This window comes from Xiphophorus maculatus, chromosome 15, assembly GCF_002775205.1.
Source record: "Xiphophorus maculatus strain JP 163 A chromosome 15, X_maculatus-5.0-male, whole genome shotgun sequence".
NCBI lineage: Eukaryota > Metazoa > Chordata > Actinopteri > Cyprinodontiformes > Poeciliidae > Xiphophorus > Xiphophorus maculatus.
In genome coordinates, this window is record NC_036457.1 from 799150 (window position 1) to 826184 (window position 27035).

The 27035-nt window shown below is 37.7% G+C and overlaps 2 protein-coding genes across 5 annotated transcripts in view; one reads left to right on the plus strand and one right to left on the minus strand.

Moving 5' to 3' along the window:
• Nucleotides 1-13233: 13233 nt before the first annotated feature.
• On the minus strand, nt 13234-17618 carry LOC102234695 (toll-like receptor 5). The gene is made up of 3 exons (XM_023347254.1): nt 17496-17618; nt 15106-16562; nt 13234-13836 (listed from the first exon to the last, which is right to left on the minus strand). Exons 1-3 carry the CDS (start codon nt 17547-17549, stop codon nt 13377-13379), a joined length of 1971 nt encoding a protein of 656 aa, XP_023203022.1. The 5' UTR covers nt 17550-17618; the 3' UTR covers nt 13234-13376.
• Nucleotides 17619-21167: 3549 nt separating this feature from the next.
• Nucleotides 21168-27035, plus strand: part of LOC102216585 (dystrobrevin beta-like) — a 31014-nt gene continuing 25146 nt past the window's right edge. For 3 of the 4 annotated variants that reach the window (XM_023348186.1, XM_023348188.1, XM_023348189.1), the window contains exon 1: nt 21168-21398. The gene's annotated coding sequence lies outside the window, so the exon portion shown is untranslated. Of the gene's footprint in view, nt 21399-25934; nt 26028-27035 lie in introns of those variants that run through there. The other variant, XM_023348187.1, reaches the window with a different exon arrangement.

Genomic DNA, 27035 nt, shown 5'->3' on the forward strand with positions numbered 1-27035 from the left:
AAATTCTAGCAAAGGTAAGAAAATAACTGGGCCTCTCGCTCCCCCTACCGGCCATGTCTTGTAAATACATATAAACATTTCCTGGTTCACACATTTTAGCCAGAACTAAAATAATTTTGCTCCATTTTAAATTCAAGAACTCCAACGATAATTAAAACAGGCTGGAAAACATATTTCTTCTGTTTGTTTATAAATAAAATAAAAAATACCAGTAATATTTATTAATTTGTTTTAAAATAATTTTCTGCAAACATCAAATACCATAAAAGAAAACTAATCAATCCTCTTTCTGTAAATGTTTCTTTTTCTTTCTTTTAAAACCTAATAACAAAAATTAAATGGCCATTCTTTTAAAAATGACCACATGTTTCATATGGTAGATATTCATTAAGAATGCTTAAGCGGTCTTTTCACAAAATATTACGTAGCATTTGAGGCTGAAAACAGCTTTTTGGGTTGTAAAGATTGCAAACAGACCCTAGAAAATAAAACATAATCCATAACTTATAGGGATGCAAACAATTAATCAATTAATTGTAATTAATTAATTAACTACAATCAATTCTTCAGTAATAGTGTATTACATTCAAATTTGTTCCAATCGATTAACTAATAACGTCCGCTTAGTAGACGGAGGAGAATGTTGCAGACTGTGCAGCTAAAAACATTGAACCTGGAAGAAGTGACCAATCCTGAGCATTAAATTTGCTACATGTTGAAGACTGAAGGCTCACAGTCTCCTACAGAAGCCAGAGATATTGACAGCAGGGGCGCCGCCAGGAATCTTGGACCCCATGACAAAAAATGTAATTGGGCGCCCTCTTTGCAACTGGTGTTACAATTTCTTGAGTCTATCTGACCCATCAAAAGTGTCAGAATTTTAAAGGCTTCCAGCTGCTTTGCTTTCGTTGGTCCAATACTGATACAAGCACAACATTCACTAGTGAATTTTACATGGAACAGTCCACATACTGCTTTCAAATAGGGTGCTTAAACTCTTTTATTAGTTTTAGCTTATTGAAATGTTTCTCCCACAGAAAACCAAACCCTCACAAAATAGGAATAATTTGTAGAAGAAGCTGGCTGATGATGCTGCACAGGTTTGTTTATTGTGGTGGTTTAATTGTCTCCAGTTCATGCTAATCCTTCTTCAGGCGGTAAACCATCAAGTTTCTAACAACAAGCTGCATCCACAAGGGGAACTCATCCAGTAAGCAATAGGTAAAAATTAAGAAGTCAAAGTTTGACATTTGAGCACGTACTTCCTACAGAGAGAGAGAGAGTAAAAAGGTAGGAGTGGTTTTGAGTTGGTCACCTGTTCAGGTTATTTTACCTTTGTTTCCCTTTGCTGTGGCTCATTACAGCCGCTGTAGTTTCTAAACGTTGGACTAATTACCTCGTTCGTTTGTGAGTTTACGTCATTCACAACAAACATCAAATAGAACAAATACATTTCATAAAATTTTAACAAACAAATGGCTTCTACCGCGATAATTATGTGAAATTAAATTAATTATATCCCAACTTCAGAAGATTTGCCTTTACCTTTACAGAGCTCTTTGGTTCCTCCTATCAGACTGTAGCTTCTCATATTGAGGTCAAAGTTCAGATCTACCATAACTGACTGACACCTGCTGGCCTCAGGTTTGCAACCAGCTTGTGACTGAGAAACCAGTAACCTCCTCCCAGGTGATGACATGAACTTGTTAGTTCCTCTGTCCATTGTAGTAGCTGATATATTGTGAAAATCCAGTAAAAATGGTGCACTAATCAAGTCATGTTTACATAGAAACAACTTGTCATGTTTACATAGAAACAACGAGCTGCGAGGCTTTGCTTGTGAGACTTGCGGTCATGTGGGTCGGTTGTGGGCGGAGCTTGGTAAGGTCCATTGGTTTTAGCTGTTAAGTTGTCAACATAATGCGCTAAATCTTAAAAGTAGGCATGATCTAACAATAATTAATTAAAACAATAAGTACTTGCAGCCAGCCCCAGCTCCAGATGACTTTAACATGGGGGGTGGGGGGGGCAAAATGAATCTACATAGCAATAATATTATTACTCAAGTAAAAGAAAAAGGTACAGTGGAGTAAAACTACTCCACTGTAAAACTACAATGGAGTAGTGGAGGTACATTTCTGACGTGACTGCAAGGTGGGCAAGTAACTTCTTATAAAATGATGCCAAAACTGTTCTGCAATCATCTGACTGGCTTCCAGTGTTTACTGGTTAACAGCAGCCATTGGGTTGCGTTCTCGTCCAGTTACGTCACACAAACCGCCGTCTTTTCTAGTAGAGTATTTTTGGTTGATTTAACACTTTAAAATATTCAATAGCTAAGTAGAGACCAAATAGAGCAAGCACATTTACAGTTTGACCTCAGAAAATATTTTTTCTACCATTTAAAAGAACCTTAAAGATACACTTTAAATATTTAAAAATATATATAATAGCTAAAACCCCTCCCGACCCCACAAAGGACAAGGGTGTTAGAAAATGGATGGGTCTATGGATAATAGCTAAATTTAGCAAAACTGATAGTATAATCACCCTCAGCACTGGCTCGCCACAGGGCTATATATATATATATATATATATATATATAATACTGCCCCTTTCTAAAGGAGCTTAGTTGTGTTCAGAAGTTTTATCTTCTCAAGTGTTTAGACTGATCATCTGCTTACATGGTAAGGAATAAGGAATAATTTGTAGAAGAAGCTGGCTGATAATGCTGCACAGGTTTGTTTATTATGTTTTTATTGCCTCCAGTTCATGCTCCTCCTTCATCACGCGGTAAACCATCAAGTTTCTAACAACAAGCTGCATCCACAAGGGGATCTCATCCAGCACGCGATAGGAAAAAATTTTAAACTGAAATCCTGACATTTGAGCACGTGCTTCCTAGACAGAGGAGAAAAACAAATCACCACATGTGTCAGTAGGGAGAGACAGTGCAAGGGAATCATTCTGTGTTTGGGGAATACTTTAAAAAATACTAAATTTTACCCTGTTATGAGTTCAGGTAACATAAGCTGTGGGTTATGTCAACACACTGTAGATTCAGCTGTGAAGATGTCACGTTTTTTTTTTTAACAAATCATATCAGAATATAATAGTTACAGTGAAGTGAATATGATTATTAGCAATCAATGAAGAGACAAATTGCAAAAGTTTTATATTCATAAATGAAGTAAAATCCTATGATTTAACAGCTTGTAAAACCTTTGTCAGCAGCACTAACTTGAAGACTTTCTGTATAACTTGCAGTCTCAGATCATTGTAGAGGAATCCAGTTTATCTTTCCAGGATGGTTTCAGTTCATTAAGATTATCAATCATAACTCTTAACAGAGGTCTTGTAATTCAGCCATTTTGTTGCAAATTTCATGGGGTCTCATGTATAAAGTGTGCATATGCACAAATAATGTGCGGCACCATATTATACGCACAAGTCAGCATGTATAGAAATGAATTGGCGTGAATGTTTGCATAAATATACACAAACTTTTTACCTGCCGTGAATATATTAAAGACTCCAAAAAGCTGTGTCTTTTGACAGAAAAATAATAATAAGAAATTCTTCGATTTCAACAGGCTTCGCTGCTCGGTCCTAACTAGGATGGATGCTTTTGGAGACTGTCTGTGACCTGATTTCGATCACACTTGGTTTCACTGGTGAAGGAAAGCGGCAAGCTTGGGGTACACTGGTTAATTTCAATTATAAACCTGCTTAAGATCCCTGATGAAGAAATGTACCCAGTCATCTGCTTTAGTCCCCTCCATAAATCGATACCATTTGTTTAAAAAAGAAAAATATAAAGGGACGGTGTCAAAATAAGAGGAATATCTGGCAAGTGTATTGAATTCCAATTAGGATTGTACTGTTTATACTTTACCGAAGTACATTGCTCATGTGGATGTGGAGTCGTGTCCAGATGTGACCCAGGGCCGGCCAACAAGTCTTTGATGTCATAGATCAATTGCTCCATTTGTACTCGGACAAATGATCTGCTCACGCCGATTAAATCTGTCCTCTTGCCATGATCATGCTCATCCTTCTCGATGTAACAGATGAGCAGCCCCAGACAATGTCGCAAAGCCGTGTGCAACTGTTTCAGGTGATCCTCAACATTCTCTGCAGTGGCAACGGCTCGCACGGATATATCCATAGGCACCAGGGAAGTCTCATCTAAAGGATTTTCATGCAGAGTTGGATTCTCTTTAATCTAATGAAAAAAAACAACAAAACAAAACAGACATTAGCCGTGTCCAAATTCAAGGTCTGCATCCTTCGAAGAATCAAATCTATGTAGGACGGGTCTTTCAAAGGCTGTGCATAAACTACGACTGGACGAGAAAAGCTGTGAATAGCATAACTCATGTTGTCTACGGCGTGAAGCAGGGAGCAGCAAAGGAAAAAAAACGGAGATGAAGTTTGTTTTTTAGCCATGTATTACTAATGATTTCTGTATTATTCTTCACCTTTGTAGTAAAGGCTGTTTTCCATAGTAAAAATGAAATCTGTTAGTTTAACTCTAAGATGTTCAAACATGTACAGCACATTTCATTTACAGACTGAATACTCTCCAGCTCTCAGAAAAGACATTACAGTTAAATAAAACTATTATGTTTTAAGGCTTAACTTTAATCAGTCAAACCGATTTGCTCATAAATAAATTACTTTGGTAAACCAACCATTAATTATACTGCTAGACTGACTAAATAATATCGATGTTTAACTTCCACTTATTGGAGAAAGCTAGTTTCCGGGAAAGCAGGAGTTTTTAAAACGATGTGCCGGGAGACGGGCGGTAACCGAACCAGGAGCGCATGACCGGCTGGAGGTCTGGCTGTTAATGCAGCGGGAGGAGACAGCTCCGAAAATATCGGAGGAATATCGCAATTACGTGATGTATTGATGAACCGAGCAAATATGTCTATTGACGCACTATTCAAATTTGGGGAAAAGAAGGACGCATTTGGAGGAGCCTTCAAATGCTTGTCGCCTTGTCGCCGCGCTATGACGTAACCAGACGACAAATCCGGCTGGTTAGGAAAAACGCTGCCCCTGAATTTGGACACGGCTATTGTCTTCACTTCCATGATAAATGTATTATTTAAAACATATTATTGTTTTGTTTTAAATAATGTAATATTTTGTATACTGTACATATGTATAATTATATAGTTTTAAATGATGTATTATTTTGGTTTAACTGTAAACACAATGTGGAAATAAACCTGACGGTATTGCCTGATTGATCAAAAGGATTTCTGGTAATGAATGAACCCCCGTCCCCAAATGTAGGAAAATTGTTTCAGGTCAATAAGCTAATGAAAACAATTAGCTGACTGTCCTATAACTGATAATTAACCCATTAGCCAGATATCTATAATACCAATGAAAAACCATGAGAGAGAAGGAGAGAGCGGCGGAAACTCACGAATTCCGTTTTCATTATGTAGCTTTGTCTCAGCACTATCTTGGCCACATATAACGCTTTCCCGATCTTTTCCGTAAATTCGAAAATTTTGCCTTGTTCTTGGACGTTCAAAGCCATTATTTGCACTCAGTCCCGGTGGATAAAGGCAGCGATGAAAACAGAGCAAAGGAGGAACGAAGTCGATCACGAAAGAAAAATAACTACCGAAAAAAACAAAAGACAAACACATACAGAAAGTGCGCTGCTGAACCTGGGCGAAAGGAACAGCTTACGTAGCGGGGAGTTACTCGCCGTTTGTTTCTTATTGCCATGGCAACCCAGAAGTTGGAAAGAAGTCGCGGTTTTCCTGTGTGACCCCACGCGCGTAAGGTCCACGCGCGTGAGGTCCTGCTGGCTGACTGGCGTTGTTTTTAGCTGTTGTCGACATAACGCGCTAAATCTTAAATGTACGCCTGATCTAATAATAATAATAATAATAATAATAATAATTAAAACAATCATTACTTGCAGCTCTACAGTAATGCAACTATTACATAAAACAAGAAAAAGGAAGTGCTATCCAGCTGTGGAGTCCTCGTTCATCTCTTCAATATGAGCCTGCGCCTCCAGAGGGTAACTGTAATGTGGAAAGCACGCTGCATTGTTCGGGTGCCGAAGACGCAGCGTCCCTGTGGCTCCAAGGTCTACAGACCTGTGGAGCTGAGCTCCCACATCATGAAGCCCCTGGAGAGACTTGTCCTGGAACGTCGCTGGCCCCTGGTCCAACCACAATTGGACCCCTTACAGTTTGCCTACCAGCCCAAACTTGGAGTTGAGGATACCATCATCTTCCTGCTCAACCGTGTCTACGCTCACCTGGACCAGCTGGCGAGCTCTGTGAGAAGAATTATATGTTTTGAGCTTTCTAGAGCATTCAACACCATCTGCCCGGCTCTACTGGGTGAGAAACTGACGGCGATGCAGGTGGATCCCCTCTTTGTGTCCTGGATAATGGACTATCTAACTGTCACTGTGGGTCAGACTGTTGTCAGCAACACTAGGGCTCCACAAGAAACTGTCAGAGAGAAGGATCCTGTCCATGAAGCAGGACATCTTGGACAACAAGTCTGATCCACTTCATGATGTGCCGCCCGGATACAGGAGCACCTTCAGCCAGAGACTCATTGGACCAAAGTCCACCTCAGAAAATCTGCCTGTTAGACTTTACAATGCCCAACTATGAGTAAATTAAATCTAATTTCCTCTGCACTCCTTTATAGATTAGTTGTATAGATCATATTTGCATGTCCTTGCTTTTTATTTATATTCAGTCATATTGAATTACTTACATTACCCTTGGTACAGCTTGTCAACTAATAAGCAATTTCCCCTTGGGGTTCAATAAAGTCTATTCTATTTTGAATCACTCAAGCATAAAAATGCTCCCAATTTTTGTGTAAAGCTGTTTAACCCACATGCAGAATTGGACCAAGACCGCAGGATAAACGTAATGAGTTTATTGCTGAAAGTACAAGAAGGAAAATGTTGGAATTCAGGAAACATGGACGGGAACTGGATCAGTGGCTTCTGGAAGGAAGACAGTCTAAGATTTGAAGATCCTCATTTAAGTTTTATTGGATGATTAATCTTACGTTCTGCTGAAGAAGTAGGAATCTTCAAAGGAGGCGGCAGGTTCTGCTGATTGGTTGGATTGATTGTTGATGAGGTGAGACAGAAGATCTGTAAATTTAAATAAAACATCCAAGGGTAGGTGGTCTGAAGTACCTCTAGTGGCTCATTTAGTGATTTCTGTTTGCATTTCAACCTTCCCTGTAATGCAGCAACATTACTCATTTGTATTCCCTCTACATATCCATAAATTATGAGATGAATTTTAGAAGAGTCTGCAGTGTAAGGAGGACTGGGCTTGTTTTGCATACACAGAAATCAATGAAAACAAAACTAAACATATTTTCAACACATAAACACCTCCTCAATCTGCTCCACTTCATGGTGATTGTTGGGAAATGTTCCTCAAACGTGTTTTTAGGTTGTGGGGGAGCAGAGGAGGACGGCGATGGAGGATGGAGAGGGGGATGGACAGATGTGGGGATTCGAAGACAATCAGGAAGTGAGGGAATAACGTTGGAGGAGGTGGATACTGAGCCTGTTTCCATGGTAACCGGCCGGTGCAGGGTGCTGGAACGTGGATGGGGATGATGTGGGGGTTTTGTGTGTCAATATATATGTGGTTCACTGGTGCTCACGTTTTCCCGGCAGATCATTTTATTTCAGCTTACTGTGGGTTTGTTTGCTCTTTTTCATATGTTATAAGCAAAACAATTTAAATCCATCTTCTAGGATCCACTTATGAACACTTAAACTGAAGTTTAAGTATTAACTAAGGGATAAAAGCAGCAAAAAATGCAACAAAAATATTAGACTGAAGCATTGCTCCTGCAGGGAATTAATTAAACCTAAAAGTTTGATGTTTTCCAGACTTTGTTAGGTTATTTTTGCTTTAAGCACAAAACAATATAAAGTTAAATAATTTTTCTATGGTGGAAGTTTGTTTCATTACTTATTTCCTTTTTTGTTTTGGATTAATTTCATCTTTACTTTAATCTCTAATTATTTTAATCTTACTTTGTATATATCTGCACGTGCTGGCATGTATTTTAAAGATTCAGAAGAAGTAAAAGAAATATTTTAGGTTTTAAATCATTTAATTAGTGAATATCTTATACTTTTACAGAACTTATACATATAGAAAGCATGTAACCTACATAATTCAATCTAATAATAAGAAACTGAAGACTAATTCTAGTTGGATAAATTATTTTAAAATGTTTTCATCTGTTTAATATGGATTCACAAATTCTAAATAAAATAATGTGTTTTCTTCACTTAAGGCTGTTTATTTAAAAGGATAAAATACAAAATTGCCATAAATACAATTTGTCTTCTTGGAAATCTGATAACCCTCATATTTCTCTTCATAATGATTTTTCTTCTCTATTTAAAGGTGTATTAAACATTTTCTTACATGAAAAGTTTATTTTAGTTAATACTGACTGAAACAAATTCTAGCAAAGGTAAGAAAATAACTGGGCCTCTCGCTCCCCCTACCGGCCATATCGTGTAAATACATATAAACATTTCCTGGTTCACACATTTTAGCCAGAACTAAAATAATTTTGCTCCATTTTAAATTCCAGAACTCCAACGATAATTAAAACAGGCTGTTTTAAGTATTTACCTGCTGACATATTTCTTCAGTTTTTCGTTATTTTGTGACCCTTACAGGATTCAGATTAGCATAGCAGACGTGTTGGGGGAAACCAGACATACACTGTAAAAAGTGTGGCCTGGCTTAAATTAAAAAAAATTGATGTCCATTTGTTGCATCTAAAATATTTGACTTCACAGAATCTAAATAAAGTGGTTTGGTACAACATGACTATTTAATTTTGACTCAAACCATATTACTTTATTTGACCCAATATTAATTCTTCACCTTTATCCAAGTTAAATTATTTACATTTCAGTTTTGGAACCAAACTAAAATATTGAAATTGAACCAATCAAATATATATACATTGCACCAAACTAATATTCAGGCATTAACACCAGTTAATTCATTGGGACCATTAAAGTCTTTTTTTTATATTTCATAAACTTGGTTTCAAAAACAATTTGCATCACTCACATCACACTTAACACACTCCAGCAACAGTTTTTTTTCAAAGTCATTTATTCCTCAAGTAAAAAAGGACAAAAAAAGTTGCATGTTCAGACAAATATAGACATGTCATTGTTGCTCTATATCAGAGCAATGAAATAAAGACAATATGGCTTACCAAGCTAAATTAAATGGATGGAAAGCATCCACTGTTGTTGTACTGGTCAAACACATCTGAACTTGAAGGAATGTTGCATCTCTAAACATCATCAAAGAACTAAAATTCCAACAAAAACACTCCATGAAAGTGACCCTGTGAGCCTGTATAACAAAGTGCTGCTGAGGTGGTCTACCTCTTAAATAGAAGCCAGTGGCAACTACAGGCACACATTGCTAATGTGTGTGCTTACACACAAATATACACTACTGTGCAGTTTTGAGTTCACCACTGAGTTTGCGAATCTTGGAAGTCATCTTGTTGGAACCAAGCTCCATCAGGATCTTCTGAAGGGCCTCAAAGGTGAACCTGAAACCCTGTGGATACTCCATGTTAAGCGCATAGCAAAGTCCAAAGAGCATTGCCACTCCGGCTGCAAGAGAAGGCAACTCATTGAGGACTTCCACACCATCAATGACAATCCTAACATCTTGGGGCTGCTGTAGAAGGCTTGAATTCTCTCTGAAGACGAAGACTGCCATGATGGTCCTCTCCAGCTCCTGCTCAGCTTGATCTTTCTGGGAGACCTGAGGCAAAATATATGAAATATGCAACTGAACAACTGCAGTCTGGCACACCTCATTAATCACTATATACTGTATAATGGCATAGGTGGTCTGCCGTGATGAATAAAGTTGAATCATCATTGTGACAGAAAATATCTGGACATACCATGTATTCCTTTATAAGGTCCTCAACACGTTCTCCCAGGTAGATGATGAGAGCTTTGAGGATACACTCCCTTCTGAAATCTGCATCAGCACCCTTTAGGGACAATCAAAATGGTTATTATGCGATGTGTAGACTAGTCTAGCAACTTCATTTACAGCTGTAGTCGAGACTAAATATGTATGTTCTAATTTAAGTAAAAGTGAAGCTAATTTCAGTTCAACTTCCTTTTCCAAATCTCTTGACTCTTCAGTGGTTGGCTCTATTTCTTCATTCAAGTCATAGTCAGATGGATTGGAAATGAGTGACGTGACAACTATTCCACTTTTAAAGTCATTAATGGTGCATGGCCGATGTTTTCTCCATTTATGGCTCTGGAAACTGCTGTATATGTTGGTTTTGTATGAGCAACCATCAAACATACATGGGACTACTTCATATTTTCTCAGATGTTCATAGATATGTTGGAAAAAAATGTGCTCAGTAGAAAGCTGATTGTTTCCACAAATGTAACACTTGAAAGAAGAGTGTCTTTGTTGGGACTCCAGAGAAGGATGATTTCTAGAGAGATGTTTCTGAAGACCATTCCATGTCTTGGACGAACAGGGACATTGTGCGTGGATGCATGGATAGGGACGCCGCCTACCGTGAAACCGATGGTCAATTCTCAAGTGTTTCAGTATCTCAGATCTTCTTGAAAAATGCTCGCTGCATTCTTTGCATTTCCACATCCAACCTGAAAAAAGGAAAGCAGACCAGTAAATATTTAGAAAGTGCAATGAACAGAAATCTTAGTTTGTTTAGTTTTAATGACAGTCTGGTAATCTATATACCTAAATACAATGTTGAGTCTAGCGGTAGTAAAGAACATTGAGCTGCATGTTTTGTATGAACTAATATATACACAGAAATTCATTCATTCAACATCATTATAGCTACTACTGCGCTCTTACAATCAGAGCCACCCTAATGTAAAAATGACTGCAGGCAAATGCAACACTTGGCCCCCCCTCCCCTTCATTAGAGATTTGCTTTAATAGAGTAAGCTTGGTTGAAGTTGGCATGTTCACTTTTTGAAGCACTCTGCCTGCCACACTGATCTTGCAGACCACTTCGACTGAAATAAAATAAGTAAATTAATTAATTAAATCGTTTGGTCCACTTAATCTCGTCTCCACATTCATTTGGTTTTTCTGAACGTTGCAACCCAACAGTTTTGCTCGCTCACGCGTGCGAAGTCACACTTCATAAGATACCTGCCAGCATGCCATGACATATCTCTGAAAACACAAAGCATTCGGAAAATGCAAGGAGATTCGCTTACCGAGAGCATATCCTGTGCAACCGTTTTAACAGTTGGACAAACCAGCATGGCGAACACTGGGAAACATCACCTACCATACCATACAAGTATAATGCATGCACAAAACACCATTAATTTTCAACGGGCCTCGCTACCATTAACAAACTGGGACTTTACAATCATAGTGGTATAAACACACTAGACTAACTAATTGCTAACATGGCTTAACATGTGTTGAGTTAGTCAAATTCACGGTGTAGCCGAGCTAACCGTGGTGGAAGCTAGTGATTGGTAACGAATTATGCCTACCTTGATTAATTCCAGCTACAACCGAACAATGTACACATAGTTATATTTCTCGTGAAATACGTGTAAGTTAAGAAATTACACCACATTTAACCCGGCGAAAAAAGAAAGCGTTTACTGGGATACACACATTTAGGCGGGACATTCAGCTTGCTAACCAGGTGACATTAACTCAGTCTTATGCATTAATACAATTGTAGGCTTGTTAAGACACGTCTACATCCGCTTAGTTTAGTACTTACCGCAGGTTTATTCTTTGACGTGCTGGGACGTTAATCATTCTTTCTTAACCGTCTTAACGGACGAAGCTCTCCAAGCACTTCTCCCCCACTTCTTCTCACGTGACTCAGATTGAAAATATGACATCATTTCCTTTCAGCGTGTTTTGAGAGGAACCAAAATATTTGCTTTCTTTCCTTCAGAAGTGTTATTAATTCAGTCTGAATCAAAATTGACACCTCAGAATGCAAAAAAATAGACTTTCACAACCAAGTCAATTATTTTACAATGTATTCAATGGTAGTTATTAGCTTGAATGAACAACTCTGTGCTTCACTTTTTCCAGTGTACAGAAGTTCAGTATTGTATGTAAAATACATTTTTGCACAGTAAAAGAGGGTGAGAGTATTCCTTCAACATGTTTTTACTTTTGAGGAGCATCCGGGGAGTAATGTAGATATCCAACAATCTGCAGTGCAGATTTTACAATTCTCTAAAGTGAAAACCTGTTTGCAGCAATACAGCTGGAAAATTAGAGAAAGCAGTGTTTAAAGAAGAGCAGTTTTATATATGAAATAGCAAAATACCATATAGAAAAATGTATCAACATTCTTTCTGTAAATGTTTATGTTTTTCTTTGTTTTAAAACCTAAGAACATAAATAAATTGGGGATGTTTTTAAAATCCTTAAGCCGCCTTTTCACAAAAGATTAAACATATGAGGGTGAAAATGCCTCTTTGGGTTGTAAAGGTTGCACACGGACACCAGAAAATAAATAGTTAAACATCGTCCCTAACCTGGACTTAGGGATCATGTTTAGTTAATCAACTTACGATTAATTGTTGAATAATAATTTATTGGATTCAAATCTGTTCCAATCGTTTAACTAATAACGTTCGCTTGAAGACCCTCTTTTGGTGTTGCAGTTTGGCCTCCATCTTGCAGAGGGCGCTGCTGGTCATCCTTGATACCAGCGGCGTTGATACAAAAACAAAGATGGCGGAGTGACAGCAGAAAGGAAAAGAGGAACAGTTGAAACAGAGTTCGGTGTTGGAAGAAAAATACACTTTATGCGGTTCTGTTTTGAAATATAAACACTGAACAAGCTACTGTACAACAGGTGAGGTTGTGATGAAATGAAAAATTGTTACATGATAGAGAAAAAACATAGAGCCAATAAACAAGGTTGATTTTGATGACTGATGGAGCGAATTTTTAACAGTCCTTCAAAAGCAACTATAGTCAGTACTTTTGTATAAATGTGTCTGTTCATCGGTCATTAAGTGTTTCACATTTTATTCTTTTCAACTTTTATTTTTCTATTCAGCAACCTACGAAGTTCCTGTTTTGTTACATTTGAAAAATAATAACGTCAGACCCACACTTTTCTGTTTATTCAGACGATATTTAATACAGCTGACACAAATTAATGTTAAAGTGTAATTTGTTGTTTTTTTAATTCAGCATTTGATTAATTTTTTCCCCTTTATGTTATGGAAAAACAGTCGTCCCTCTTCATAAAAGAGAAAACTAATTTTTAAGAAAATTAAATAATCGTTAAATATGTATATGATTTTGGATTAATTCATTCATTATCGTTTTGGTAGCTCTCAATGCCAGCTGACCAGTGTAATCTAACAGCGGTATGTTATAGAAACTAGCCGGAAATTCACACCTGAACTCCTCTATTGGGCTCAAAAACTTTATGTTTGTCTGTTTCATCCACGTCAAGAAGCTCTGCAGATCATTATTGCAGTAAAATCTGTTCTTGGACAGGTCTAGGAAGCTGAGGGAGCTGAAAGCGATTGGATCTGGGGAGGCAATGAAGTTGTCAGAGAGATAGAGGGATTTCAGACTTTTAGGTAGAACATCAGGTTGGAGATATGTGAGGCTGTTGGATGAGAGGTCCATCGTTACAACTGAGGTAAGGCCCTTAAAGATGCCTTGAGGAAGAGATCGCAGACCGTTGGAGCTCAAGTTGAGACTGGTCACATTTTGAAATTTGTCGAACAGATTGTTGTTGCGCAACACCCCCCTCCTCCTTTCTGTCTCTACTCTCTCACTCTCGTACTTCCTCTTCTGAGAGGGGAGATGTGCTACCAGCTCTCCATCTAACGGGTTAATTGAGTTTCCTAAATCTGCCGGGATTTACCCTGTCCAGAACTGAAGTAAACTCTGTTTAAGCTGGTTTCGAGAAACGATTCACCTGATCTGCTTAGACAGATGACCTCACATCCATCACTGTCCTTCAGACATTATGTCCTGATGTCTGTGCTAATGTCTCAGAGTTGCTCAACCTCCTGTCTCCGTTGTCTGCACAACCTTTCACCTACTCTCTAAATAAGGCGTTGATCATCTCTGCTCTCCTGTTAGTTCCTTGCCTTTCACCTTTCACCTACTCTCTACCTCCAACATATCAGTGATGTTTAATTGCAGTTACACCTTTTACACCATTTCAAGTTCAATGTCAAAATCACATTTATATCACATTTATTTTCTTTAGCTTCTCTGATTTAGCATTCATTTATAATTTTATAACCATAACTTATATCACATTTATTTTCTTCAGCTTCTCTGATCTATCATTCCTTTATGATTTTATAACCATAACTTATTAATTATCCTTATTATAATCCTAATGTGAGTTATTACAGATGTTTTTCTGAAAAGAAACCAAAAGAATAATACATGATTCTAATTATTTACTACTAAAGTTACAGTTACTTGTTTTCCTTGTAAGTGTTCCCACAAATATAAGTGTAAGTATTATTACAAGTAAACCAATATTAATATAAGTATTTTACTTTGAATCTTATCAAATTATCAAAATGTTTAGATTTAATTCTTTAAACTTTCATGCTTTAAAATAAGAAATAGTCTCATCTATTTTTATGAATCTGCAGGCTGGAAACTTCCTCTTTTTCCAGGAAACCTGCTTTTCCTGTTTCATGACTCTTTCTGACTGACTATGATTTCTTATGATTAGATAGAAAAAAGTAAAATTAAAGCAAAGTTTGCATGAGACAAAAACAACACACACAACCAGATTTATTTTATTGACACTTAAGTCTACTGTTGGGCCTAGATATCACTTGAGTGATTCATTTTAAAGATAACTTTATTTATTATTACTGTTAAACTAACTTTATTGACACTTAAGTCTACGGTTGGGCCTTGATGTCACTTGAGTGATTCATTTTAAAGATAACTTTATTTATTATTACTGTTAAACTAAAATCTCCAGCATGGGGAAGTGGGATGAGCTCGGATTTTCTTGACAAGATCCAGGCATTTGCCCTGACTCCAGATAGACTGCAAAGAGCTGCTGTGCAGATCCAGAACTTTAATGTTAAATGGAGCGACGCGCCTGCTGAGGATGCACCACTTAATTGTGTTGCCCCCATAAAGAAGCAGTTTGAGGCGTTTCATCTGATCCAGAAATGAATAAATCTGCGTTATTCTGTTGTTCTGAATGCTTAGAGAGGAAACGTTATGGGCAAGCTGAGTGATGGTGTTCACCGATGAGGATGTCAGCTTATTGCTGTTCAGATTAAGGTTTTCTAAATTTGGTAAAGCTGCAGGAAAACCTAATGCCTGCAAGGAGTTATCTGTTAAATTTAGGAATCTCAGGTTTGGAAGTTCGCTAAATGAGCCGTAACCCAAAACGCCGATGTGATTGTGAGATAAATCTAAAATTTCCAGATTAGTCAGAGAGGCAAAGGTGTGAGAAAAGATTTCCCCAAGCAGATTGTGTGACAAGTTGAGCATTTTTAAATTACCCTGAAGGCCTTCAAAGGCCATTCTGTGTATCTGATTCACTTTGTTTTGAGAAAGATCAATACTATTGACTTCTGTGAGTGGAGTGAAAACTCTCTGACGCAATGAAAATATTCTGTTCATGGACAAATCCAGAAAGCGGACTGAGCTATTTTTCAAGCCTTCAAAAAAGTCAAGGTCTGGATCTGGGAGATTATCAAAAGAGAATCCTTTTCCTATGTGTCCAGAGACTTTAAGTTGGGATATGTTTGTTCCACTAATGGCTCTGAAAAATAGTCTTAATTTATCCACACTGAGTCCACTGTAGGACAAATCGAGAGTCTGAAAAGATACTCCACTGAACGGATTCCCACATTTCTGCCAGTCGAAACTCTTATTCAACATGTTCCTCAGGTAGACACTTTTAAGGCTAAAGAGGCTGAAGTGTTTTCCTTTGAAACCAACAAGATCAGACTCACATATTTCATCAATTTTGTTCAGCTCCAGATTCAAGTTAGTCAAATCAGTCATATTCGAAAAGAACGGTGAAGGACGGAGTCTCTTAATATGGTTCCCATAGAGATTTAGAGTCTGCAAAGATGACAGTGGTGCTAGATCATTTCCTGTCAGAATGGACTCGTTTAGCGAACAGTAATCCAAGTGGAGCTTCTGGAGATTGGACAAACCAGCAAAGGCCAGTGGTTCCAGTTGAAGACGAGGGTTTAACCCGAGCACCAGCCTCTGAAGGCGACTCTGCCTGAGGAAGGCATTGCTCCGGATGACAAGCGGCACCTTCTGGTTCCCAAGGTCCAGTTCCTGCAGGTTCTCCAAGCCGGACATTGAGGTGGCGTTGATCTCACCGATCCGATTGTTCTCCAGGAACAAGTGGGTGATGTGAGGTGGAAGAGGAGGAACCGAGTGGAGGTTTTTAAACCCACAGAAGGCAACCGAGCCTTTAATGAGGCATGATGGGAAGCAACCTGGCATCTGCAAGTAAATATTCAGAAAACAAATTACATTGTGAATCTCTTTTACTATTAAGATATACAGTATATATATATATATATATATATATATATATATATATATATATATATATATATATATATATATACACAGTATATATATACACGTATATATATATTTATATAAGATATATATCTCAAAGGTGACCTATTATGCTTCCTTGAAGAAGTTAGGATACAAAACATGTTCATGACAGTTTTTTGGACAAAATTATTCTTCCATAATGAGTTCTGCCCATTTTGAGCTTCTTTCACAATGAGTTGTGTTGTCACTCTAAATTCCAATAAGCCACTACTGGCCACAACGTCCTTCTCAATGTTCACACTCACACGTGAAAATGGCTCCAAACAGATGCGCAGTTATGCAAGAAGTAGAACCTCCTGTATAATCAACAAGAATGCATCAAGTGGTTTCTGGATGGTAAGCCAACAACGAAACACGTGTCTTTTCCAGCAGCCATTGTAGAATGAATACATTTGTAAAACCAGCTGATAAAATGTGCTGGAGTTCAGTTTGGTTGCTAGGTAACGGCACAGAGTCCACTGATTGGCTCAGCGACTCGTTTTCCAGACCCCCCAAAAATTTAACTTATTTCCAAAAAATGACAATAGGTCAACGCCTGGTTGTTTTTTTTTTTTAAAAGTGTTTGCACTGTTTTTAGAAGCAGTTGAGATCCAAATTAAAGTATAAAAATGTGCAAAATGTGAATTTTGCGTAATAGATCCCCGTTAATAGTTCTTATTCTTAATCCATATTAAAAATAGTGTACGAAGAAAAGACAGATTAATATATGAGAAACATGAAAGAAAGTATACTTTATCATAAAAATTTTAAACATACTAAGGAAAATGCAAGATCTATGAAACTTAAATTCTTCAGTACAGATGTCCATACCTGTAGGAAAACACCGACCACAACCAGCTGAAGACCAAGTGTCCACATCATCATACTGCTTCTTCTTCTCCCAGACTTAAAAATAATCTCATCAAAGTGGTGCTCTGTGTTTGATGCAGAGCCTCCAGTGGGCAGGCTTTTTATTTGTGATTGTTTACGTCAGAGTTTCTGTTGAGCAGGATTTCCCCCTTTTTCAGTGTCCAGGTTTACAAGAGGCAGGGAAGTACCTTTGCATGTTTACAGCTCTCTGCTGGTTTGCACTGTCAGGGTTAGGGTGACATGCTGCATTGCACAATTGTTTGCCAAAGTCTTAGTTGCGTAAAATAAATTTTTGATACTGCATCCTGTCCTATCTGTTTTTAAGACCAGATGATATGAATCTAAATCAAACTGTTTGGTATCGAAATGTTTAAAGAGGAAATATGTAGTGGAGAAAAAGAGAATAGTTTATATTAACTAAAAGAGAAGCTAAATTTTATTCTCTGATGAATAACATGCATGCAGGGACACATTACAAACATTGAGGAGTCCAATTACAGAGAGGAGGTGGAACACCTGGTGCAGCGGTGCAGAGAAAATAACCTCTGCACCAACGTGAGGAAGACAAAGTGAATTTCAAAAAGGACAAGGATCCTCTTCATCCCCTGTACATCGGAGGAGCAGCTGTGGAGGTGGTCTCCAGCTACAGGTATCTGGCTGTGCAGAAATCCAGTGAGCTCACCTGGAGTGCCAACACCTTGCATCTGGTCAGGAAGGCCCACCAGCGTCTCTACTTCCTCAGGAAGCTGGGGAGAACTGGACTTGGGACCTCAGTCCCGAGGAGCTTCTATCGCTTTGTGGTGGAGAGCATTCTCTGCACCTGCATCACCATGTGGCACGGGAGCTACACTGCTGCTGAGAGGAAGGCTCTGCACAGAGAACTGTGGGGAGCAGCCTTTCCTCCACCTTGAACCTCTACACAGCACGATGCAGGAGGAGGGCGCTCCTCATCATGAAGGACTCCACCCATCCTGCACACAGACTGTTCCAGCCGCTCCCCTCAGGGCTTAGGAGCATATATACAGTATATATATATATATATATATATATATATATATATATATATATATATATATATATATATATATATATATACACAGCATATACAGTATATACATGGGAGCTGTTTTAAATCAGTATTTCCTTAATATTGGTGAAAAAGTATTTTTTCCACCAGTAGACTTTTTTTATAACAAGACATTTTTGTCATGTTATATTAAAACAAGCTCCTATTTCTTGCTGAAAAATCAACAGTAAGTTACCCTAGTTTTGCCTTATTTCAAGTTTACCAAGATATTTGCACTAGAAACTAGAAATAAAAAACTTAGTAAGATATTATGTTTTTGAAATGTACACATGTTCAAGGTCTTGTAACCCAAGATGAAAATGAGCTTTAGACCTTTGAGTTCAGCAATAATGAGGAACACAGACATAAATGACAAAGAAGTGGTCACAGCACAAACGGAATGGAAACCCCAGGATTGTGACATATATTACGTAATTTTCTGATCCATATTCAGTTAGTAGAAATGTAGGAAATACACGAGGCTTTTCCAAAAGAGTTGGCAAATAATTTACAGGAAAATAAATAAATCAGTCAGGGATTACCTAACCAATTAATGTTAAACTAGGCAGCCAGTAAAATAGCCTTTATTAACTTTCTATTGAAAGTACAAAAGTATCCAGGTAACTGGGACTAAATATATTTCCTTCTGAATGTTTAAGAGTATGTTTTTATGAGTTTTTAAAGTTTTTTTTTTTACCACCGACATGCTAAATTTCACAACTTCCAGGAAACAGAGAGAGAAAAAACCTGATAAATGCTGCTTGACTTTTCTGCTGGCGGCCATGTTTCATGGTAATAATTTAATGCTGCTGCTGTAATTTAACAATATTGCATCACTTTAACTGTTTGCAAAGAAATCTTAACAAATGGATGATTATGTTTTATAAGTGCAACAAATTAACGTTGGTCTTTCCGTCCCTCTACGGAGTCTGTGGAGGTACGTCAGACATGTCTGCTAGAGCAAATGATAACTCTGGGGAAAAAACACAATCGCCGCCGCAGTTTATTTTATTGCCAATTTAGGAAATCGATTGTTGCCCCTCTTATTAACTATTACAAAGCAGTATGAAACATTTAGGAAAACCATTGAAGTCTCTGTTTTTCTAATATAAATCACTTTTCTAGCTCAACCAAAGAACTTCAGCTGTTACTAAAATGTGTTATGATATGAAACATAACTTAAAAGAAATTTGACTTCACAATTTGACTTTTTGAATTTGGCTTCTGTCTCTTTAAGACGCTTCTGCTCTTTCCAACACTCTGCCTTTAATATGTCATCCCAACAATTCTGCTCATTATGTGAAGTAGTTTCTAGAAGTTTATGAGTTCCACCAGGTTTTTGCTAATTGCTGCTGCCGCTAGTCTAGAGGAACTGCGAGGGGATGGGCAGAAAATGATAGCGCTCCTGCATTAGCTGCTTTGCAAACACCCTTTGATCGCAGGTCAAGTAGCATTGCGTCTAGGTATTTCTGCTTCTCAAGCTATATTTTCTTTCTGTAATTTAGAAATTATATTGTATTTCTCAAATAGTTCCACAGAAGACATATAGGTGGGTGTACACTATAAAAAATATGTAAATTTTTGTTGTTTATGTAACTTTTTTTTTCCAGTTACATAAACTGTATATACTATAAAAATCTAATATAAATATAATATCTAATATAAAAATCTAAATCAACATGTGACAATTTCTTAATAAAGAACTTTACATGTAAAGTTGCAGTATGTAAATTTTATTTAATTTTTTTTTTACATATTTGTCAAAACTGACAGTAAAGCACAAAACAGATAATTTGCTTAAAAAATTGCCACCTTGCTCTCTGCTCTCTTTTCCCCACCAGCAAAGCCTGTTGAGAATGCGATGGCTAGTTAGCATAGCCACTGGTGAAAGTGAATAAACAGCTTTCCTGTAATTGTAAGTTGTTTCTCCACTATTAGCAGATTTAGTAGCAAGTACATGAGGATGACTGATGGTGCTGAGGCCCTCCTCCTGCCTCTGATTGTTTTGGTTGGCAGTGGTGCATTTCTTCAGACTGCAATAGTAGCTCAGGGAGGAGGTGGAGGATCTCGATCTTTTCACAGATTATCTGTCTCATAATATACTTTCATGTCAAAGCTAACTCTTTTAACAAATATGATATTTTTAAAATAAAACTTATACAGAAAAATATAAGTGGGGTTCCACTTTATTGAAGAAAATTTTTAATTTTTATTGTTTAACTGCAATTATATAACTTTCTTTCCCCGATACAAATATAAACGAGATCCAACATCAACATGTGACATTTTCTTTATATTTAATGAGGTGTACGAATTTTTTACAACCTATTTTGGGTCCTGCAAACAAATTCAGCTTGGGGCCCCAGAAAACTTTGGACCGGCCCTGCATTTAGTTCATCTTCTTGATTTAAAGTAAAAACCGACATAATACGTTTATCTTTTTTCCCCAAATGAAACTGGCACTTGTAATTTTAGTCGTGTGGGTTGGTTTTGAGCGAACGAGTCGTGTAAAAAAAGGGGCAGGAAGCAGGACGAACCAGAGAGGAGTGACTTTCTTTCAAAAATAGTTCACTTCATCGCAGCAGCAGCAGCCGGTGAAGTAGCTGCTGCGGGCGGGTGTGCAGGGTGACAAACATGGCTCTTTCCGGAAATAAATAACGGGACTGGTGAAAGATAACAGCCTAGCCCAGGTGGAGGTCACAAAAAAGCGAAGGGGGAGTGAAGAAACTTGAAGTCGGTGTCACACGGGTTTCTGTGTTGATGTATTTGGACGGGAATACCTGCCGAAAATAGTCCCGGTGAGTAAATCTCGTCTTATGTTGCATACTGAAAACACACAACGTGGTTTAGAAATTCAACTGGACGTTTTAGTTACGTGAAAGGTTTCTTTTTAAATGCTAAAAAGTACAAAAGTTTAGGAGTGAGAGGCTCCTAAAAGCGCATTCATTCGGGGGAACAAGGTGAACAGGGAGTTAAACTTTCCTGCAATATGGCCGCTCATGTGTCACAAAGCTGCCCCGAAAGTTGGCAGAACTTAAGAGAAATTCAGGATCATTTATATTTTATAATGATTGTTGTTGTTGGAAGCGATGATGCAAACTTAAAAACCGTTAGATGAGCAGGGTACGTGGATTTTTTTAATAGAAAGGGCTGTCTTTCCCTGCCATGACTAAGACATGCCCACTTTTCAAATCAAAACGGCAATTGGTGTTCAGTTCCTCATCGGTGGGAGGAACATTACTCCATTCAAAAATCTGGTAATTGCTAGTTTTCTTACCTTTTCTTCAAAACATACTAACTCTGGGCCTCAACTTTAAGGGTTATTAAAGTCATCAGTGTTCAATATTAAATTCGGCTTACCAATTTATGTGTATAAGTGTTAGCCTTTTTTTCTGAACAGAAGCATTTACAGTAGCTGTGCCCAAAGTAGGGCCAAAAAGCAACCACCTCTTCAGGAATCTAAGTAAATAAACAGGAGAATTGTGAAAATATGAAAACACTTTTGTAGGTACACCTTCTGGAATTAGATTGTGACCTTAAAAACTACATTTATTCCTTAGGATATTTTAGTCAACATAGGTAGAATAGATTAATTCTCATGTTAACACAAACTCTGGACTTTGCTATATATAATCTGCAACTGAAATCAAGACCAGTGGTCAGTGAATGCAGATGCTATGAATACATTGTTCCAATAGATTTATTCATTCGTTTTCTTATTTTATTAATTTACATAAGAGCCCAAAGTAAACTCAGTCGGGGCAAATTATAAAGGAAGAAAGCAAAAAGATTTAAAAGGATACAAAAGGTTAATTTAAAATTTAGCTGTTTCACTCTGACTTCATTGCTTATCACATTAGCCTTGTAATTTGCTTATTGTTTGTATTTTTTTCCTTTTAGTTTTGATCTATCTGTAAAACAATTATGATTACAAAAACGTGAAGGCAGCCTTTTATGAACTGGAAATTGGAGATTTGTGGTGGGTGGTAAAAAAAAAAAGTGCTTGAAAATTTAAATAAAAATGTAAATGTTCTGATTTAAAAAAGCATCAACTATTAAGCAGAATAACAGGTTTCACCAAGTTATAACAGTGGAAAGCACAGATTAGTTTATAAGAACTGATAAAATTGGGAGCTTTTTTGCCTACTGGGGACATATTTTGTGCTTCAGGCGAGGGAAGGTATGTTTACACTTAAAACAGGGAGAAATGAAAAGGCAAACAAGAATTAGCCATCTGCCATTTTTTCTAGCATCCACCACCCTTCACCTAATAAGCGGGTAGATCTGCAAAAGAATCTGGTATGTCTTTACAAAAGCTTTTTCCTTATAACCTTTTCTTTAAACCCATATGGAAAGACTTGTTGTTGGTTTACTGCACGGCTGAACTGTGCGACTATCTTCGCTGTGGGTGGGGAGATAATAGCAGAGAGGATGAAACCTATGATTAGTCTGGTTTATATAATTCCCCAGGAATCAGATTATAGTGAAATTAAAGCGTTTTTCGTTTTGCATGTAGGAGTAATTGCTGTAAAGTTCACAGAGCTCTTCAACCAATTGCTGTTTAACACGAGCGGATCTGAGTTAATACACAACGTAGCTCGCAGCATTGCCGCGAGGTAGAGAAGAATGACTTGTTCCTTGTTCATTTACTTTTCTTTCACCGATGCTTGGGAGAATATTTGCATAACAGCTTGTTTGAATTCCTGTCCAGGTGATTCTGAGGTCATTGACACTGCGGTATGTTTGCACAAAAAGTCAAGTGAATTTGTACATGCTGTGCCAAAATAAAAAATGCACTGCAGTTTTCTACGCAACAGAAGACACGACTTTCACTTCCTATCTTTTGTCTCTTGCATGCTCATCCTGTTTCTCGCGCTTATGCTTCCTTCCGGTTTCTTTAATTCACCACAGTTTCTGTTACATCTTATCCTGCAGAGTTTCTTTCTCTGCATCCTTGCGATTATTGTTCCTGTAAATAAATTTAAAAGTTGCTTTGTCAATTTAGATATCTGAAAATGTAAATGTACAAACGCAGAGCCTAATAATAGGATATGCATGCTGTAATTAAATGTAGCATTGAATGTCCTAGCTCAAAATGGCAAACAATGTGAAAGCCTGTGTTGGTGGGGCAAGTTGGTTCTGGTACAAGTGAGACAATGAAATATGATCTATGAAAGGCTCCCAGTCAGCTTAAACTGGTCTTAATGTCAGATTAAACTCAGTAAACATAATGTAATTTGATAATAATAAACCTTTTGTGATGTGGAGATTGTGTTTGAAACATCATCATCTTGGAGTTGTTCATCAAGATAACTTTGTTTTAGTCAAATCCAAATCCACATTAGATTACCATGATGAAATTTGTTAATTTGATCCTCAATGAGTTTTTTTGGTGGAACTTTCTCTCTGTATATTCAGTCTTTTTAGAGCTATTACATTATCTGCTACATAATGTTTGCCAGAAATTGGTATGCAAATGTGAAAACCTCTCAGCTGTAAAATAATAATAATAAAAAAAGTAAAAAATTAAATTAAAAAATCAGTTAAATGTTGTTGAAGCCTTCAATAATTACCTTTTCACAATAATTCATTTATTTATTTTAATATTTGGATTTTGTAAAGCTATTCTAGTTTGATAATAAATAGGACTATCCAAAAGGTAAATAAATTTTATTCATTACATTTTCTGTTTTTGTTTTTTTTTTTTTAAGTATTTTTCTTTTCTTTATTCTGTTTTTTTGTATTGGCAACATGTTACTAACCCCCCAAAAATAACCTCTGCTTTCAGAAAATAAATAAATGTTAATAGAGTTGCTATAATCCAGGATTTAAGAAAGTAGGAACCTTAATTTGGAAATAACAAAAATTAATGGAGAATTTACAGGAATTTATTGAAATTAATGGAAACTTATTTGAATATTTTAAAAATGTTGATGATTGGCCAATCATTTTAATAATCCAGCATTAATGTGTTTCCCAGTGTTTTTGCAAATTACCTGTACTCCCCTAAAGCAAACGCATATTAATTTCAAAAGATGAACCTCAAACTTTTTCTATTTGTCTTAAATGTGACATTATGTGTCCTTGAACCGGTTAGGATACAGAACATGTTCATTAAATTTTTTGTGTAAAATCATTCTTACATGATGAGATTTTAGTCTGGTCTGGTTTTGAGCTCCTTTCAGAATGAAATGTTTTAGGGCGTCTTGTCACTTTAAATCATAATGAGCTGCTGCAGCTCATTAGGATCCCAACATTGAGTTGGGATGCCCCCCCCAACTCAATGTTCACACTCGCACGTTAAAATGGCTGCAAAGACATGCGCAATTATTCAGCCGTACATCTTTGAAAAGCATTAGTACAGCCGCCTGCACAACCAACAAGAATGCAAAGAGTGGTTTCTGGATAATAAGTCAGCAAGAAAACACTTGTCCTTTCCAGCAGCCATTGTACAGCACATTCAGCAGCGAGACCAGCTGGCCAGATATGCTGGAGTTCGGCTTGGGTTGCTAGGTAACAGCACAGTGTTTGTTGATTGGCTCAGCGGTTTGTTTTCCAGATACCAAAAAGCATTAACTTATTGCCAAAAAATACCTGGGTTGTTGTTTTTTAAAGTGCTTGGGCTGTTGAAACGCAACTGGAAGTATAAAAATATGCTAAATCTGACTTTTGCATAATAGTTTTTCTATTATGCAAAATAAGCCAGCTGACCAAACGTGTTGGAGCTCGTCTTGGGTTGCTAGGTGACGGGCTGGGCCGGGCTGGGGTTGTTTGGTAACGGTTGCAGCCTGCTGATTTGTGACGTTGCATTTGGAAGGTTTTTGAACTGCTCATTTTCCAGACACTAAAAAATATGAACTTATTGGCAACAAAACAGCATGTTTTTATTGTTTTTGGGTTGCATTTTTTTAAGTGTTGGCCTGTTTTTAGAAGCTGTAGAGACCCAAATGGAAGTACAAAAACATGCTAAAAGTGAAGTTAGCATAACAGGCCCTTTTTAACTCTTGTCTCCCAGCACCCTGTAGTAAAACCACCATTGATTCAGTCAGCACCTCTTCCCCATTTCCTGAAATCGTAACCTTTTTAAACGTTAATTTAGAAAATTGTTGCAAGCTTTCCAGAGGTCTTTGCGGTTGTTCGGAGGGTAAATGGCGCTCAGAGGTGCTTTAGAAATGCTGGCGACTACAGTTACTGCACAGAGTAATGTAAATTTAAAACACACTCGCTCAGTGCTCGGGGTCCTGTCAGTGCAGAGACAACGATGGACAGCTGCGAGGGGTAATTTGGTCATGTGGTCTTCAAGTTGTGTATAGTAAACACCCTCTTACCCCTCTTCAGTTCCCCTTCGTCTGATAGACGCCCTTTTCCCTGCCTTATTGCTGCTTCTTTACTTCGACAAATTAAGTTTTAAGCTGTTTCTGAACACGGTAAGTCCAGTGTTGCTGGGTTTTTTGGGTTTCTTTTGCTTGCAGTCAAAGCTGTAGTGTGTTTGTTTTTAGCTTGAGAGTAGCTGGGATTTAACAGCTGCTCTACTTGTTAGCAAAAACAGAGAGAAAACCTTTGGTAAGTATAGTTTGTGTTTGTTTTCAGGTCCATTTGTCTTGTGCAGGTGTGCAGGTTTGCATATACAACCACTGGGGAGAGTGTGTGTGGTGGCTGTTATTAAACAGGTGCACTGGTTGGGTGGTCTCCTCTGATGTAATGCTCACTGTCTTAAATATGTTTATATATATATATATATATATATATATGCCACTATTATATGCTTTTATTGTTGAATATTTGCTTTTATTTGATACACCAGAACCAGAACAAATTTTAAAATGTAAACTGTGCATTTAAAGAGCCCTAGGCAGGAAAACAGACACATTCACAATCATTTATTTTAGTTGTGTCACTCACAGCTGGAGCTCTTGGGCGTACTTAAAATATTGAATTATGACAATTAAAGCAGTTCTGAAAAGAGTTCAATCAGTTCATTGTTGTTGCTTGATTGTAGCTGTACAGTACTCAGGGCTTCATGACTGCTGTTGTTTTTAAATAGTTTAATGAGTTGAAGTTAACATAGTAAAAATAATTTGCACAATTTGACTTTTGGGACTTTTGGAGTTTTTGATGAAAAAGGATTTGATGAAAAGCGGCCGAAATGGGTTTTCTCCGTAGGGTGGCTGGGCTCTCCCTTAGAGATAGGGTGAGAAGCTCAGTCATCCGGGAGGGACTCAGAGTAGAGCCGCTGCTCCTTCACATCGAGAGGAGCCAGTTGAGGTGGCTCGGGCATCTGGTCAGGATGCCTCCTGGACGCCTCCCTGGTGAGGTGTTCCGGGCACGTCCCACCGGGAGGAGGCCCCGGGGAAGACCCAGGACACGCTGGAGGGACTATGTCTCTCGGCTGGCCTGGGAACGCCTCGGGATTCCCCCGGAGGAGCTAGAAGAAG

Excerpts from the sequence above, each read along its gene's own strand:
- LOC102234695 (XM_023347254.1), bottom strand. The coding sequence starts at position 17,549 with ATGATGATGTGGACACTTGGTCTTCAGCTGGTTGTGGTCGGTGTTTTC. Across the intron at positions 16,563-17,495 it reads TGGTCGGTGTTTTCCTACAG|ATGCCAGGTTGCTTCCCATC; the intron begins GTATGGACATCT and ends ATTTACTTGCAG. Across the intron at positions 13,837-15,105 it reads TGGAGTCAGGGCAAATGCCT|CAATCTGTTCGACAAATTTC; the intron begins GGATCTTGTCAA and ends GTTGCGCAACAA.